The following is a 13,847-nucleotide window of genomic DNA, read 5'->3' on the forward strand; positions in this document are numbered from 1 at the left end:
CTAACATTTATTGAATGCTTGTTAGGAGTCAGACTGGGAGAAAATATTTGTACTGGTAATACAGAAAGGGCTAGTATCCAAAAAATGCATATAATATCCAAAGAATCCCTATAAAATAGTTTTAAAAAACAATCATTTAGACAAAAGAGCTAGAAAACTCACTGAAGACAAATGGCATATAAACATGAAAAGACAAGTTCAACCTTATTAAGTGGTCAAAGAAAAAAATTAAAATTATAAATAGAATTTTTTTCTTTTCAAATATAAAAAACAATTTGGGAAAATGCATCACTAGTGGGTTAGTAAAGTCACATAACATTTTTGGAGGCCATCTTTCAATTTTAAATGCATATAACTCTTAAAATTAATGTGTTCTCTTTTAAGGGTTTATTATGAAGAGTAAAATTCTGTAAGTACTGACTTAGAGAAGTATTTACAACCTGCTATTATCTAAAAAATTAAATTACAGAACAATATGAAAAGTTTCTACTATGTTACCTTCCCTTTTCTTTTCAAAGATACCTGTCTTGGGGCACCTGGGTGGCTCAGTCAGTTAAGCATCTGCCTTGTGTCTGCCTTCTGCTCAGGTCATGATCCTGGGGTCCTGGGATTGAGCACTGCATTAGGCTCCCTGCTCAGTGGGGAGTCTGCTTCTCCCTCTGCCTCTGCCCTCCGCCTGTGCTCTCTCTCTCAAACAAATGAATAAAAAGCTTAAAAAAAAAAAAAAGTACCTATCTCCCATTTATCTCAACATATTATGTTGTTAACGCTGTCACTTCAAAGGTGGAAAGCAGGGAAATGATATACTTTATGTAAATCCTGCCTTATTTTCAGTTTTTACATTAACCAAATGTTACTTATATCTAAGATTGTGTTAGCTCAAAGTGGCAATGGCTTCAACAAGATAGAAATGTAGGTCTCAGGGGTGCCTGGGTGGCACAGTGGTTAAGCGTCTGCCTTCGGCTCAGGGCGTGATCCCGGCGTTATGGGATCGAGCCCCACATCAGGCTCCTCCGCTGTGAGCCTGCTCTTCCTCTCCCACTCCCCCTGCTTGTGTTCCCTCTCTCGCTGGCTGTCTCTATCTCTGTCAAATAAATAAAAAAAAAAAAAAAGAAAGAAATGTAGGTCTCAAAAAAAAGAAATGCAGGTTTCTGGCAACTCAAGGCCAGTAGGAAACTTTGAAGTCATCATGAACCCAGATTCCTTCTGTGTCGGGGGGGGGGGGTTAAGATTTACTTATTTATTTGAGAGAGAGAGAGTGTGTGTTTGCGGGGGTGGTGGGGCAGAGGGAGAGAGAATCTCAAGCAGACTCCCCACTCATCGTGGAGCCTGACTTAGGGCTCAGTCTCACAACCCTGAGATCATGACCTGAGCGAAACCAAGAGTTGGGATGTTCAACCAACCAAGCCATGCAGGGGCCCCAAACCCAGATTCCTTCTGTCTTTTGCTCCACTTCCCTTATATTGGCTTCCAACCTGTAGATATCCTCCTGATTCATGGTGATTGCTAGAGCTTTAGCCATCCCATCAGAGTTACCAGCAACAGGTAAAAAAGGAAGGGCAAAGGGGGGGTGACTTCCCAGCTAAATCAGTTCCCTGTCACAATCCTTTTCTTAAGTCCTACCCAGCAGCACTTCTGATTATATTTCATTAGCAGAACTCAAGTGGACACACCTTGCTTTGTCTTTTACCTGGTCTTTTACCTGGGACCATCACTGTCTTTACTAAAATCAGGGTTATATTACAAACGAAGGGGAAAATATATGTTGGGTAGGCATCAAATAGATTCTGCCATAGGAATTTTTTCAACAAGCTGAACTACAATTTCTATTATGTATGCACACACATACACACATGATCTTTATTGTATATCTCTATTTTGTGTAATTACACTTCAAAATTGGATTCCCTGTAATATTTTTAGAAAGAATTTATGCTGTTCAACAGCCACTTATTAAATCATGAACTTGGCTTTGTTATTATTCAGGATGTGTCATTAAAAACTAATCATTTCCTGAATTGTCATGAATGTCGCTTCAAGGTCTTTGGAGATAGATAGTACTGTTGAAGTCACAATTGCATTGCTTATTGGCTGTATGGCTCTGTGTGTCCCTGTTGTTCTCCATGCACACTCCATTTTTGTATATTTCATACTGCATTGCAACTTGAGATTTATAGGCAAGTAAAGCCCAAATGGGAGCTCCTTGAAGAGCAAGAACTATCTTATTCAGAATGAGTGCTTATTGAATATGTAAGATGAAAATTCTGTTGAGGACATGTATAGAATGTACTGGAGTGTTATAAGCTATTCCAAAAGGAGAGTTAGAAGTATGTTTTTTATAATAGAGCATTGCTCGGATTAGCATATAGTTTCTCAAAGGAGGTGGTGCCTAATTTCTTCATATGTAAAATGTAGATTAACTACTTCACTGGGATGTTTTAAGGATTCGGTAAATTAATATTTGTAAAAGCATATATATGGTAATATTTAATTACTGATAGTGGTAGGAAAACCAATTTTATGCTCTCCAAACTCACGCCTCTTATCCTGTCTTAGATTTCTAATTGTTTCATCTTTGTTGATTTTGCTTTCCCAAGTATGTTTTATAAAAGCCACTTCTTTAAACTCATTCTCTACTGCCTTAATCCAGTAATGTGATTTTCAGTTACACAGTCAATACATTGACCTCACATAAAATCAAGAAAGAAGTAAAATACATTATTTTAAAATTCACTAGCAGTTACTCAGAGCTTGTTCAATGGTGAGAAAAAATTGCCATGTATGTGATTTTAGAAAGCATGTGCTTAAATGGGAGTATGGCATGTTGTAGAGTGAAGAAGGTTAACATTTCAAAGGGAAAAGAAGAAGCCCAAGGACTAGAGAAGTATGAAGTAAAATAAGAGACACGGTGTCATAAAAGCAGAGAGGTTAAAAGACTAGAAGGGAAAACAGGTATTGGAGAAGCTCTTAAAGGTGTTTAGAAAGTTCAAGAAAACTGAGTTCGTTGGAATTTACCTGGTGGAGATCCTTAAAAGAGTGTTAATGAAGTGCAAAGAATCCAGTCCATATTTATTAAAGGGTAAATTAAATGGTAGAATCTAAGATACAGGTTTTCCATTTAAGAAATTTGACCATTATCAGAAAAAAGAGAATGAAGTTAATGGGTTCATAAAAGCCTCTTTAAGATGGGGGTACATCTGAGGGGATTATGATAACATAACAGACCAAATTCTAGGAATTTCTTAGAACTCTGCAGACCGTGCATGATGGGATAGCCATCTGGGGGTCTTTGTTGATAAACTGTTAAAAACGTTTCTAGTGTGAATAGCCACAAACATTTTCAGTGCTTTTTTGTTGGTTGAGTAAACCGAAGAGCATGAATGCAAAAGCAAAATTTGATGCCAAATCACAGAAGTTGCCATAAACACAGAAGTTCCCCTAGTGAGGACACTGCCTGTGCCTGAATTTCATTTGTTTCTGCTGCTACCATTTCTTAATTTTTCCTGGTGACTAGCCAGATTAGAACTATGAATGAAGACTAACTGGTCTTGCCCAGATGGTAGATGAGATATAGGTGACTTAGGTAAGTGGAGAAAATATTTATGGGTTTGATGTGATGATCTGGTCTGATCTGGTCTGTCTTAGAATGAAAAAGATGTGCTTATTCTTTGTCATGGGGGTTTGCAACCTTAGTATATGCCTAAATCTACAGCTGCTCCTCATTTTCCAGATGGCATCTATGGCTGGGAGTACTTTTTACCATCTGCACTTCTCAAAGAGTTTGTGAACTCTCTCTTTTAATTATTGGAAATGGAAAAACTAATTGGTAAAGTGGTTAAATGATGTAAAAGATAAAGTTGGAGCTTTTCACATTCTGTTTAACCTTTTAAATAAGATCAGTGCTTTAAATGCTTTTTGACTTTCATCTTTGCATACCTGCCATCTTTGATATTTGCAGTACTCCAAAATACTTTGTAATAACTATTTGTACATTGACTGGTATTTTGAGCCAAATTCCAAAACTCGTACCTCCTTCCAGTACTGTACTGTTTTTGACATGTGCATAGAGCAACTAACACTGAATGAATGCAGAGTACAAACTTATGTGAATTGTTCCATTCATCCAATAATGTTTTCAAGTCGGTAAGGTGTAGTTTCATGATTTGTAAAAGTAATTGAGAAAAACAAACTTTTTATGTGTTGCTCATGTTTCTATATATGTAAAACATGGAGATAGTGGGAGAAGCAATTTCCTGCTTAGGTAATACTTTTTTAACTAGCTGAGCATAATAGGAGTGACATCTGACTCTGAAAATGAACATATTCTCTATCTAGGGAATTCTAGATTTGGAGTGTTATTAGGTTTTAGTTTTTCTTCTTCCAGTTTTATGAGATGTATTTTCTTAATGATGTGTTGTAAATAAGTATCCCCTAATAATCAGTAGATACAGTACTTACTCACCATCTTTTCTCTTTAGGCAGGTTCTACTGGGGAAAATTCTCTAGATAGTTTGTCCATTTATAAAATTAGACACTTGCCATCTTTGCTCATTTTCAAGTTCTCTGTTTACAAAACTATTAAGAAGGTGTGAAATGCAGCCAAACTTCCCAGTTTATGGGAAATGTCTGATGATTGCATTTCCTACATGTTCATTGTTCACACATGAAGAAATTTGGCAGCTGCGAGATTATTAAGTTTAGAGTATCCAAATCTAACCCTCACTGGGATTTTGGTTTCCTGCTTTCCACCCCCACCATCTCACCCCTTTTGTAATCATATTTGTGGTAAGTGCTATGGTATTATTTCTTAAGGTTGACGATCCTTCAGTTTTCTTTGTTTGCCATTTATCAGACGCTATGAATAAATCATAGACCAGGAGCTCACCTGATACAGAGTCCTGGCTTCACACAGAAACATCCCCCAACTCTTAAGGAGGCTCCTTCTCAGTAAAGAGTTTTTATGGTGGTGCCATTGTTGAGAGAGGGACAGTGATGGTAGCTAATCTACATGCTGTAATTATTTCGTTATTACTTGCTAGAAAATTTATGGTCATACACATGAGTTTGTAACTAACTGAAAATAATAGAAAATGGTTTGTGTATATTGTTTTGGTTGATTTAATTTTTACTTGATTTGGCTTTTAATTCTAGTAAGCTTTTCCTGTTAAAAACTTCAGATTACTCTGTTTCTTCATGATTACTAAAGATCAGTCGTGGAAAAGTGAGATGTTTTTTCTGAATACATGTACTACTTTTAGAGATTTAAATATGTAGAGTTATGAAGGGAGAAAACTATATGATTTGTTAAGTGGATCAAAAGGCAGCAGCTCCTTTGATCCTAAGAGCTGCCGATAGTTAAATAGATCCTGGGTGTGCATGTGTTCAGTTGACAAGAAAAAGGAGACAAAGAAATGGGAAGTTGGGGCAGAGGCGTAATGAAAGTAGGACAAGGAAAAGAAGATAGACTAGGACTAGTTAGCACCATGATGCCATAAGCAACTGCCTCAGGTACTTGTCTCCTCCACTTTAGCCATCCCTCAAGAATGCTGTAATGTCCAGATGGTGAACACTACCATGTGGAGGTCAAGTTTGACATATTCAGTGTCTTTTATGTATTTCTTAAGTCTGTTTTCAAAATGATGGTGGTGGGGTGCCTCGGTGGCTCAGTCAGTTAAGTGTCTGCCTTTGGCTTGGTTCGTGATCCTGGGGTCCTGGGATGGAGCTCCGCATGGAGTTGGGCTCCCTGCTCAGTGGGGAGCCTGCCTCTCCCTTTGCCACTCCCCCTGCTCGTGCTCTCTCTCGCTCACTCGCTCTCAGATTAAATAAATAAATTTTTTTTAAAAAGTAAAAATAAATGATGGTGGTAATAGTTATTATTACACTGAAGGTTATTCTGAAGATTAGCAAACTTGCTTTTTTGTTTAGTAAGTCACTTGAATAAAAGGTTCTGTGAATGAAAATTATGATCACCATTGTCTTCAGTGAGTATTCTGCAGTGGGAAAAGTAAATTTAGAATTTGAAACTCTGTCCTTTGTGTTTCATTCACAGGCTGTAGAAGAAGAAGATAAGATGACACCTGAACAGCTGGCAATAAAGAATGTTGGCAAGCAGGTGAGGTATACACCGTAGTAGGTTATGCAGTCGCGCGATAACGCGCTCTTGTAGAGTTCAAACTGTTTTAGGGCCTGTGTATGATTTTTTTTCCCTTGTTTGTTCACTCTACATTTTTCTTTTGTCATGTAAATATGCTAATTTTTAAAGGTCACTGAATTATTTGATGTCAGATTCTCTTTGCCACGTATAGTGAAGTCACAAATATATCTGTGAGATACTATAGTGAAAATAACTCACTAGAAATAAATGAGGAAACTTACATCCTGAGTTAATTTTTCAAGTATTATTTTTACTTGAAATAATATTATCATCGAGGATAATAGAATGGTTTATTTCATATGTAACAGTTTTTTAAATGATACAGTTTGTCAATATGTAGGCTTCGGTATATAGGTAATGTTCCTGAGAAGGCTGAGAGCCCCATTGGATTATAGTGAGTGAGGAGAAAAGGTTTTAAGTATTTGCTCTTTCACATTTCCAAGACGAAATATATATTTTAGTTCCTATTTTCTGAGGGTTGGGGGAACACACCAACCAATTAAAAGAATCTACAGATTAATTAGACTGTTTTTTAAAGAATGTTGATTACATTTTTTTTCATTTCATGGAACATGGTTATCATATTGCTGATGTTGGCAGAATCTTGATATTTCAGATGCAAGACACTAAGCTGTCTTTGCTTTCAGCCATCCTACCATATGCTCTGATCCCATCACATCTCACAAGCTATGTAGGTTTGGGCCAGGACCATTCTTGGATGGGAAATCTCTAAGAATCACCCAGCTGCCACAAGAAGTAATGTAGATAACTGAGGGAAGTGTGTTACCAATTCACTACAAAACCAGTTACTCCAATAGAGCAGTAGGGGCAAAGGTCTGACTTAAATGTCATAATTAGTGAAATTAAATCTCACTACATTCTGAATATTATAATTTAAAAACAGCTAGAACCCTCCCCAAACAAAATGAAATACAGTTCATCTTCTTCTCTCATCCTGTGTGATCTAGTTAGTTACCTTGTCTTTTCCCACTACTTATTGGAGTCTAATATATATTATTAGATCACCAACTTGGAGTCTTGCACTTTATAGAACCACTAACTGCTTTTTGAATAAATGACTCTGAGGGTATGATGTAGATTTTATTTTCACAGTTAGCAACAACTAAAAGGTCTAAATTAAAATAAGGCTGAAAAATATGTCATGGGCAAAGTTGAATAATCACCAGAATCATTTTTTTTAATCTAGCACTTCACTGGTTTAGCCTATTGCGTGGCAAAAGCAAAACTGTCTGTAATGGAATCAGATCACTATCTTTTTCTCCTGCCAGTCTTTCTCAGACACTTTCACCTAAAATGTCCTAAGGCTGATTTCTGAAATAAGGAAAATTTAATATGTGGTCTAATTACTTGAAATTATTTGTAGCATGTAATATTTCTGTGTTGTTTAAGGAACTCAAGCATATATTAAAATTGTAATTTAGAAAAGAACAGCCAAGAAATAATTCCAGTGATGAGCATTTGTTTAAAGTTAGGAGTCTTGGGTATTTTAGCAATACCCATACAAAAAGAATGCTTTAATTGAGAGGTTTTTATTGTGTGCAATATATATATTTTAAAGCTTTCACGTTTAGCTGAAATACTTCATTCAGCTCAGCCTTAAACATAAATATCAATTAAGCATTTTAATTTAACTTCATTTATTACAGTGTTATTTTAAGCCTCATTTTTAAGTCCGATGTTTCCAATGTAGATTTGATCAGGTTTCAGTTAAAAGATTGTATCTAGGTACTTTCTGTGATACTTTATTTTTTCAAAATAGCTGCAGAAAATATTTATTCTTACCATTATTTTATACATATTATATACATGTAAAATATGTGTATCTTAACATTGTATTTAAATTTTTAAACAACAGTGGCTTTTGATCCAAGAATATTTCCTGAATCATTTAAAGCACTTTTTCCTGAAATATTAAACATTAAAATTATACAGGAATTAAATCTAAATTAAAATTACAGAGGAAATGATGAGAGAGAATTCACATTGAACTCTTACCTATTGGTACATCTGTGAGTAAAGAACCCACTCAGACAATCAATAAATATGAATGGCAGAAAATGTGCACCCATACTGGGGCTTCTGCACACTTACAAATGCTTATACTTTGTTTTTAAAAAATCAGATGCGGCGGCTATATAGAATTCCTTGTTACTCTTTGTAATTTCTGATACAGAGTCATGGCACTGATTGTGTAAAGCAGTTTTTCATTGGGCAAACTATTATTTTATCAGGTACTTAATTGTTTAATACATTTAGTAATCCTAGAATATAACAACATATTAGGAAAATTAAATTATAAAATATATATAAATTTAGGTTTGGCTTTCTTTACCAGTTTCATGAACTACTTAAACTAAGTAATAATGTGGTTCCTTTTTTTTCTTTCCTTATTTTTTTATTTAGGACCCCAAACGTCATTTGGAGGAACATGTGGATGTACTTATGACTTCAAATATTGTCCAGTGTTTAGCAGCTATGTTGGATACTGTCGTATTTAAATAAAACAATGCAAAAAGCTATTGGTGATACTTTTCAGCGTATATTCCTCTATTGTTCCTAATGCTCAAAATCAAGGGACCTCTGAAGGTGTGTTTGGTTAAATGTAAGACATCTGGCATCATTTGCAGCACTGTAACACCTTCAGTCTCAGTTGTGCAATTACTTCTGTTTCTTTAGTCAGGGTCTTTGCAGATTCCAAAGTTGTATAAGAATACATCAAAGTGGACAAATTTTGTTAAGATCCCATTTAATATTTGAAGAAATCAGTAACACAAATATATTTTGATTGTTGCTTACAAAATAAAATACATTTACAATCTATGTCTCCTGAGGTTTTTTGGCACTGGGTGGAATTGACAGAATAACATTTGACAGTGCTCTCGAAATCTCACACAAAGCTATGTTTCTCTTTGCAATTTAAGATCTTATAACACATAAAACATCGACGTGATAACAAAACTTCACAAATGTAGAATGATTGCCATTAAGGAGTTGCTACCCCATTAGTGCGTAACCCAGAAAAAAAAATGTTGACATATTTTATTAAAAGTATCTGTCACAAATTAACATTGTATAGTCAATATCTTAACATATACTTTCCAGGATTTCAGAGGAATACATTTAAGAAGAAAAAGGGGACAATGTTAATTTAGGCATTATTATTTTTTTAAGGAGTACATTCTACCAACGTTGAGATTATCTGGGAGTTGCCTGCTGCAAACTCCACTAGACTTTTTGTTAAGACAGCCATAGAAGGTATATAATCTCTTCAAAGCAAATTGAGAAAAGTCCCCATATGTGAGTTTAATATCATAAGCACATAAGAAATAATTTTGTTATTGTTTTCTCTCACCTTTCCCAAATTAAAAGTACTCCGTTTTCTGATAAAGACAAAAATTTGACTAATGGCAGGTTTTATAGATGATCTTATCCCTCAACATGTTTCTAACCCAATATACATAAATAACTGCCCCCATTAATACTCATGGCATAGCACCATTCTGGGTACACCAAGGAGTATGGGAAAACATACGGAGACAGATTTAATTCTTGTCTGTACCCTTTGTGAAAATATGGTAAAAATGTTTGTTTCTAAGGCTTCATTAAAAGAGGGTTTTACTTGGGGACTTGGAATTTAGGCTTAACCCCTACTAGAGGTGATGGGAATGTGGTGGACCAAATTACTGTCCTATTTGAACAATTCTAGGCTCTTATTGGTTGCCTAATGAACAGTTACCAGAAGCTAAAAGTAGAAATGGCTTAAATTCCCACTGTGTTTCACAGTCTCTTTTTTGGTGGAATAAGAGGTATTCCGAGCGTTTGCTTATCTTGTGGCTTTTTCTCATATATAGTCATAGTATGTTTTATGTAGGACATGTAATATGTATTAATTTAATTGTTGAGATTACAACAGCTAACCATTTACAATTAAAATATAAGTGGAAGTTAGCAGAAGTTTTCCTTTTGCCTAATTTAATCTTGTGCAGACTTTTTTGGATACATGGTTTTTCCCCTTACATAAATAGGGTTCTATGATTTATTTCATGGACACTCATTAGAGCTAGTCAATATTTTTTTCATACAGTATGCCCTTAGAAGAAGGCCTCAATAATCCAGAGGCCGTTCTCAACATTCCATTTGAAATGCTTGGTTTTTCATTTTAGTCTCCTGAAAACATCTCCTGAGAAGGCTTACCCAATGCCTGCCTTTTGCTCTTATTTGATCACCTCATTGCCGTGGATTCCCCACAACCAGTACCACTTTCTACTACTTGGTCCATGTTGGAAAAACTCCCAATTTCAAAACCTTACCAGGATCCCTCCTGGCAAAAACCTGCATTTTCTTTCGAGATTTGGAATGGATCAAAATTAGGATGCCCTGAGTCTCAATGAACATTTTGTCCTGGAATGTCCAGCTATTTTAGCAGCGGCCTGATGGCTCAGGTCCAGTTAGGCATTGAAACGACTTACTTAATCACAAGCTCAATAAGGTGTGTATGTGCTTACGTGAGCATCTTTACCCATCTACTATCCAGCATTAAAGCAGCACAAGAACCAAAGCTCCTGCTTGCCTCTAGTATAGAGATGTCCCTGCTTTCCTCTTTGACTAACATGGGGCCATTGGAAGCTCCAACCTCACTATACAGTGTGATCTGCCTGGACCACGAGCACCTGGCTCTTCTGGGAGCTCATTATATATACAGAATCCAGACCCCCCACTTCAGGACCTGAATCAAGAATCAAGAATTCTGGCATGGTTCATATGCACTTTAAAGTCTGAGAATCCCTGCTGCACACAAGTATGGCTCAAGAGCAGGTGTGCCGATCTTGAGGAAAGTGAGTTTTCCCTTTTGAGCATATGTAAGTTCAAGACATAGCCTGTAATGAGGAATACTGAATTTAGTACTGGTAATCTTAAATCAGAATGCACATTTATCTCCTATTCCAATTCCTTAAAAACTGAGGAAGGTGCCCTCTATTCCTTTTCTATACTTTAACATTTCATTTTTGCATTCTACATTCTTTAAAAAGTTAATTCAGGATGCCACGAATGAGAAAGCCTCAAGAGCCCAGGTGCAGTCTCGCCTTTTTGGCTACCTACTTAAAGGCTCTTGTCCCAATGAGAAAGGGGCGGAGGGTAACCTTGGAAGCAGGGGACAGAGAGGCGCTCAGAGACAAAGAAGTTAATGATCTAAGAAAGGAGAAAACTCGAATAGCTAAAATTGGGCAAAAACCTCTCAGGAGAAATGGTGGTGGAAGGCAAAGGGCATAAAAAACAAGTGTCAAATAGTGGCATAGCTACCGCCCCCTCCCCCGCACCCCGACGCCTCAACAGCCAAGGCCCAGCTTGTCGATGACGCTTCATGGCCAGGAGCTGAGATTTGCTGCCGAAAGGAAAAATGGGTCTGGCTGTATTTTTCTCTCAGAAAACCGTCTCGGCTTCATTCGGACATCTGGTCACCCACTTGTCCAGCCCAGGGCGGTCCGCGCTGGGCCTGGCTCGCGGCGCCCCGCTGGAGGCCACAGCTGGTGCCCTCTGCAGCCAAGGCGCCCAGCCCGCCTCGGGGACTCAGGCTGGGCTCCGCGCTGACCGTTCGGCCCACTGAGGCAGCGCTCTTTAAAAAGGCGCCCGCCTAGGCGGAAGTAGAGTCTGGTTAACCCCTCTCTGCCCAAGTCCAGGACCCACCCTATGTCCCCAGCGCCGCTTTCCGTCAGGGAGGTGCCGAGGCCCGAGGAGGGCTGACGCGTGCTCTCGAAGGCTTCGGCTGCACCGGCCGGAGGTTCCCGGGCCGTGCCTCTGCCCCTGGAAGAGTGTGTGCCCCTGGTGTCTGCGCCAGCGCGGCTCTGCCCAGGCTCCCTGAGTCTCCCGGGCGGCGGCTGCCTCTGGGGACCGCCGGGGAGCTGGGCAGCCTAAGCTCAGGCCGCTCGGGGACGTTAGACAATGCACCAGAGCCGGGCGGATGGCCGGGCGGATGGCCGGGCGCGGGGAGGGCCATTCAGGCTGCCAGTCCTAGCAGTGCTCGGCGCGGAGCCCGCCCGCCTGTCGGCCAGCCTGCGGGGCCCAACTGAGCTCCCGCCGCGCGCCTCCTCCTCCTTCCCGCGCGGCTCGGCGTCCCGGGGAAAGCCGCAGGAGGGCAGATTGGCGGGTGCCGCCACCGGAAGCAACTTGGGGCGGATGAAGCCTCTGTGCTCTTGGCCCTCAGGTCCAGGCGCAGGGCTGGGCTCCTCTCTAGACCCAGTACTGGGAGATTTCTGCCGACATCGCAGGGTCGCTTTGGGCCTCGTGCTATTTATTTGTGCCAACATCTTTTTAAATTGGTTATTTTCTCTATTCCTCCGTTGATTCTTCCTCATTTTAAACTTACTGGCACGGGTTTGTTTTTTTTTTTCCCCTCCCCTCCAGATTATATAAACGTTGCACACACACACACACACGCACACACACACGCACACGTCTTCGGTATCGATCACTGCGTTGACACCACTTCCACTCTGTCTCCCCAGATCAGCGCTTCCAGCGAACCCATTTGCACGAGGACTCGGCCCTTTCTTTTCCTGGCGAGGCTTTTGAACCTTGTCGCCAAGCCAGTACCTCAGAGAGAAGGAAGTGCAGTGGGACGCGCGGCATGCATGGCGCCTGCCCCCAGTTAGATGCTCTTCAGATAATCTGCAACCAAGCTCGCTGATAAAATATTTAGTAAAGACCTCGTAAACATCACTGCAAATACATTAAGGCACTTCAGCCCGACAGCTTATGATTATTTCAAAACTTAAAAAGGTGATCATGGATTGTCACTGTTTCAGTGCTCGAGCAAGAAACCGAACCTTCCCGAGGTGGGCGGATGGGTGGGTGAGTTGCAGCTTTTCGCCCCCACTTCTCCCCCCTCCCGCTCACTTTCATCGCTGTGGCTCTCAGCAGCAGTGATTTATTTATTTATGTATGTAGTTAAAAAGGTGTGCGTGGGGGGGGGGCGGTTCGCCGAGGACACGCAGGACCTGCTCACAAAGGACTGGCTCAGGTGTTATGTGCTTCCGTATTAACTGGAAAAGACAGACTCTGGAACTTTTACAGGGCGAGAAGAGGCCACCGGCTCGCGCTTTGTATACTTTGCACTTGAAATCGTTACATTCAACTGAATATTTGGCTCATTCAGATCCGAAAAGTCTCCTAGCATCATCGAATTCCCTCCTCCGCCCCTCGGCTCGAGAGGAGGGAGGTGGGGGGAAGGTAGGAAAATGTTTAGTAAATTGCACATCTTTGAATCTTCCTAAAGCAGTGGTCACAAAGCTTAAAGGTGACACAACAGTGCTCACGTAAAGCCAACACACATTCCCCACCCCCCAAGCCAACAATAAAATCATCCCCTTCAATTTGCCATGATCGTCGCGACCAGGAGCCAGGTGATTATCCTAATTAATGTCTATCTAATTAAATTACTGTCAGCAGTTAACCAATGGCAGGAGCCGTTTCATCGGCTGCACAAGCAGCAAGATCAAAAGTGAGCCTTTTCTGATTGCTGCATAGTGTCAATTGGCCAATCTCTTCTCCCAGGGAAAAAAAAAAAGTAAATCAAACCTTTGAGAAGCATTTGCTGGTTGAAGTGCTTTCTGTCTAGTGAGGGGGTCTGTGGATTTCTAGTTTATGATAAATAGGACTTTAAAAACCAGGGACA

General features: G+C 39.6%; 1 protein-coding gene across 1 annotated transcript in view; it reads left to right on the top strand.

Moving 5' to 3' along the window:
- The window catches only part of PSMD14 (proteasome 26S subunit, non-ATPase 14), a 99,019-nt gene extending 90,316 nt beyond the window's left edge, over positions 1-8,703 (top strand). Inside the window, exons 11-12 of the mRNA XM_045780828.2 lie at positions 6,050-6,112; positions 8,579-8,703. Coding sequence (XP_045636784.1) covers positions 6,050-6,112; positions 8,579-8,677 — 162 coding nt within the window. The 3' untranslated portion in view covers positions 8,678-8,703. The remainder of the gene's footprint in view (positions 1-6,049; positions 6,113-8,578) is intronic.
- The last annotated feature ends 5,144 nt before the right edge of the window (positions 8,704-13,847 follow it).

The sequence above is a fragment of the Ursus americanus genome, chromosome 1 (genome assembly GCF_024610735.1).
Source record: "Ursus americanus isolate L20-20 chromosome 1, mUrsAme1.1.p, whole genome shotgun sequence".
In the NCBI taxonomy this organism is placed as follows: Eukaryota; Metazoa; Chordata; class Mammalia; order Carnivora; family Ursidae; genus Ursus; species Ursus americanus.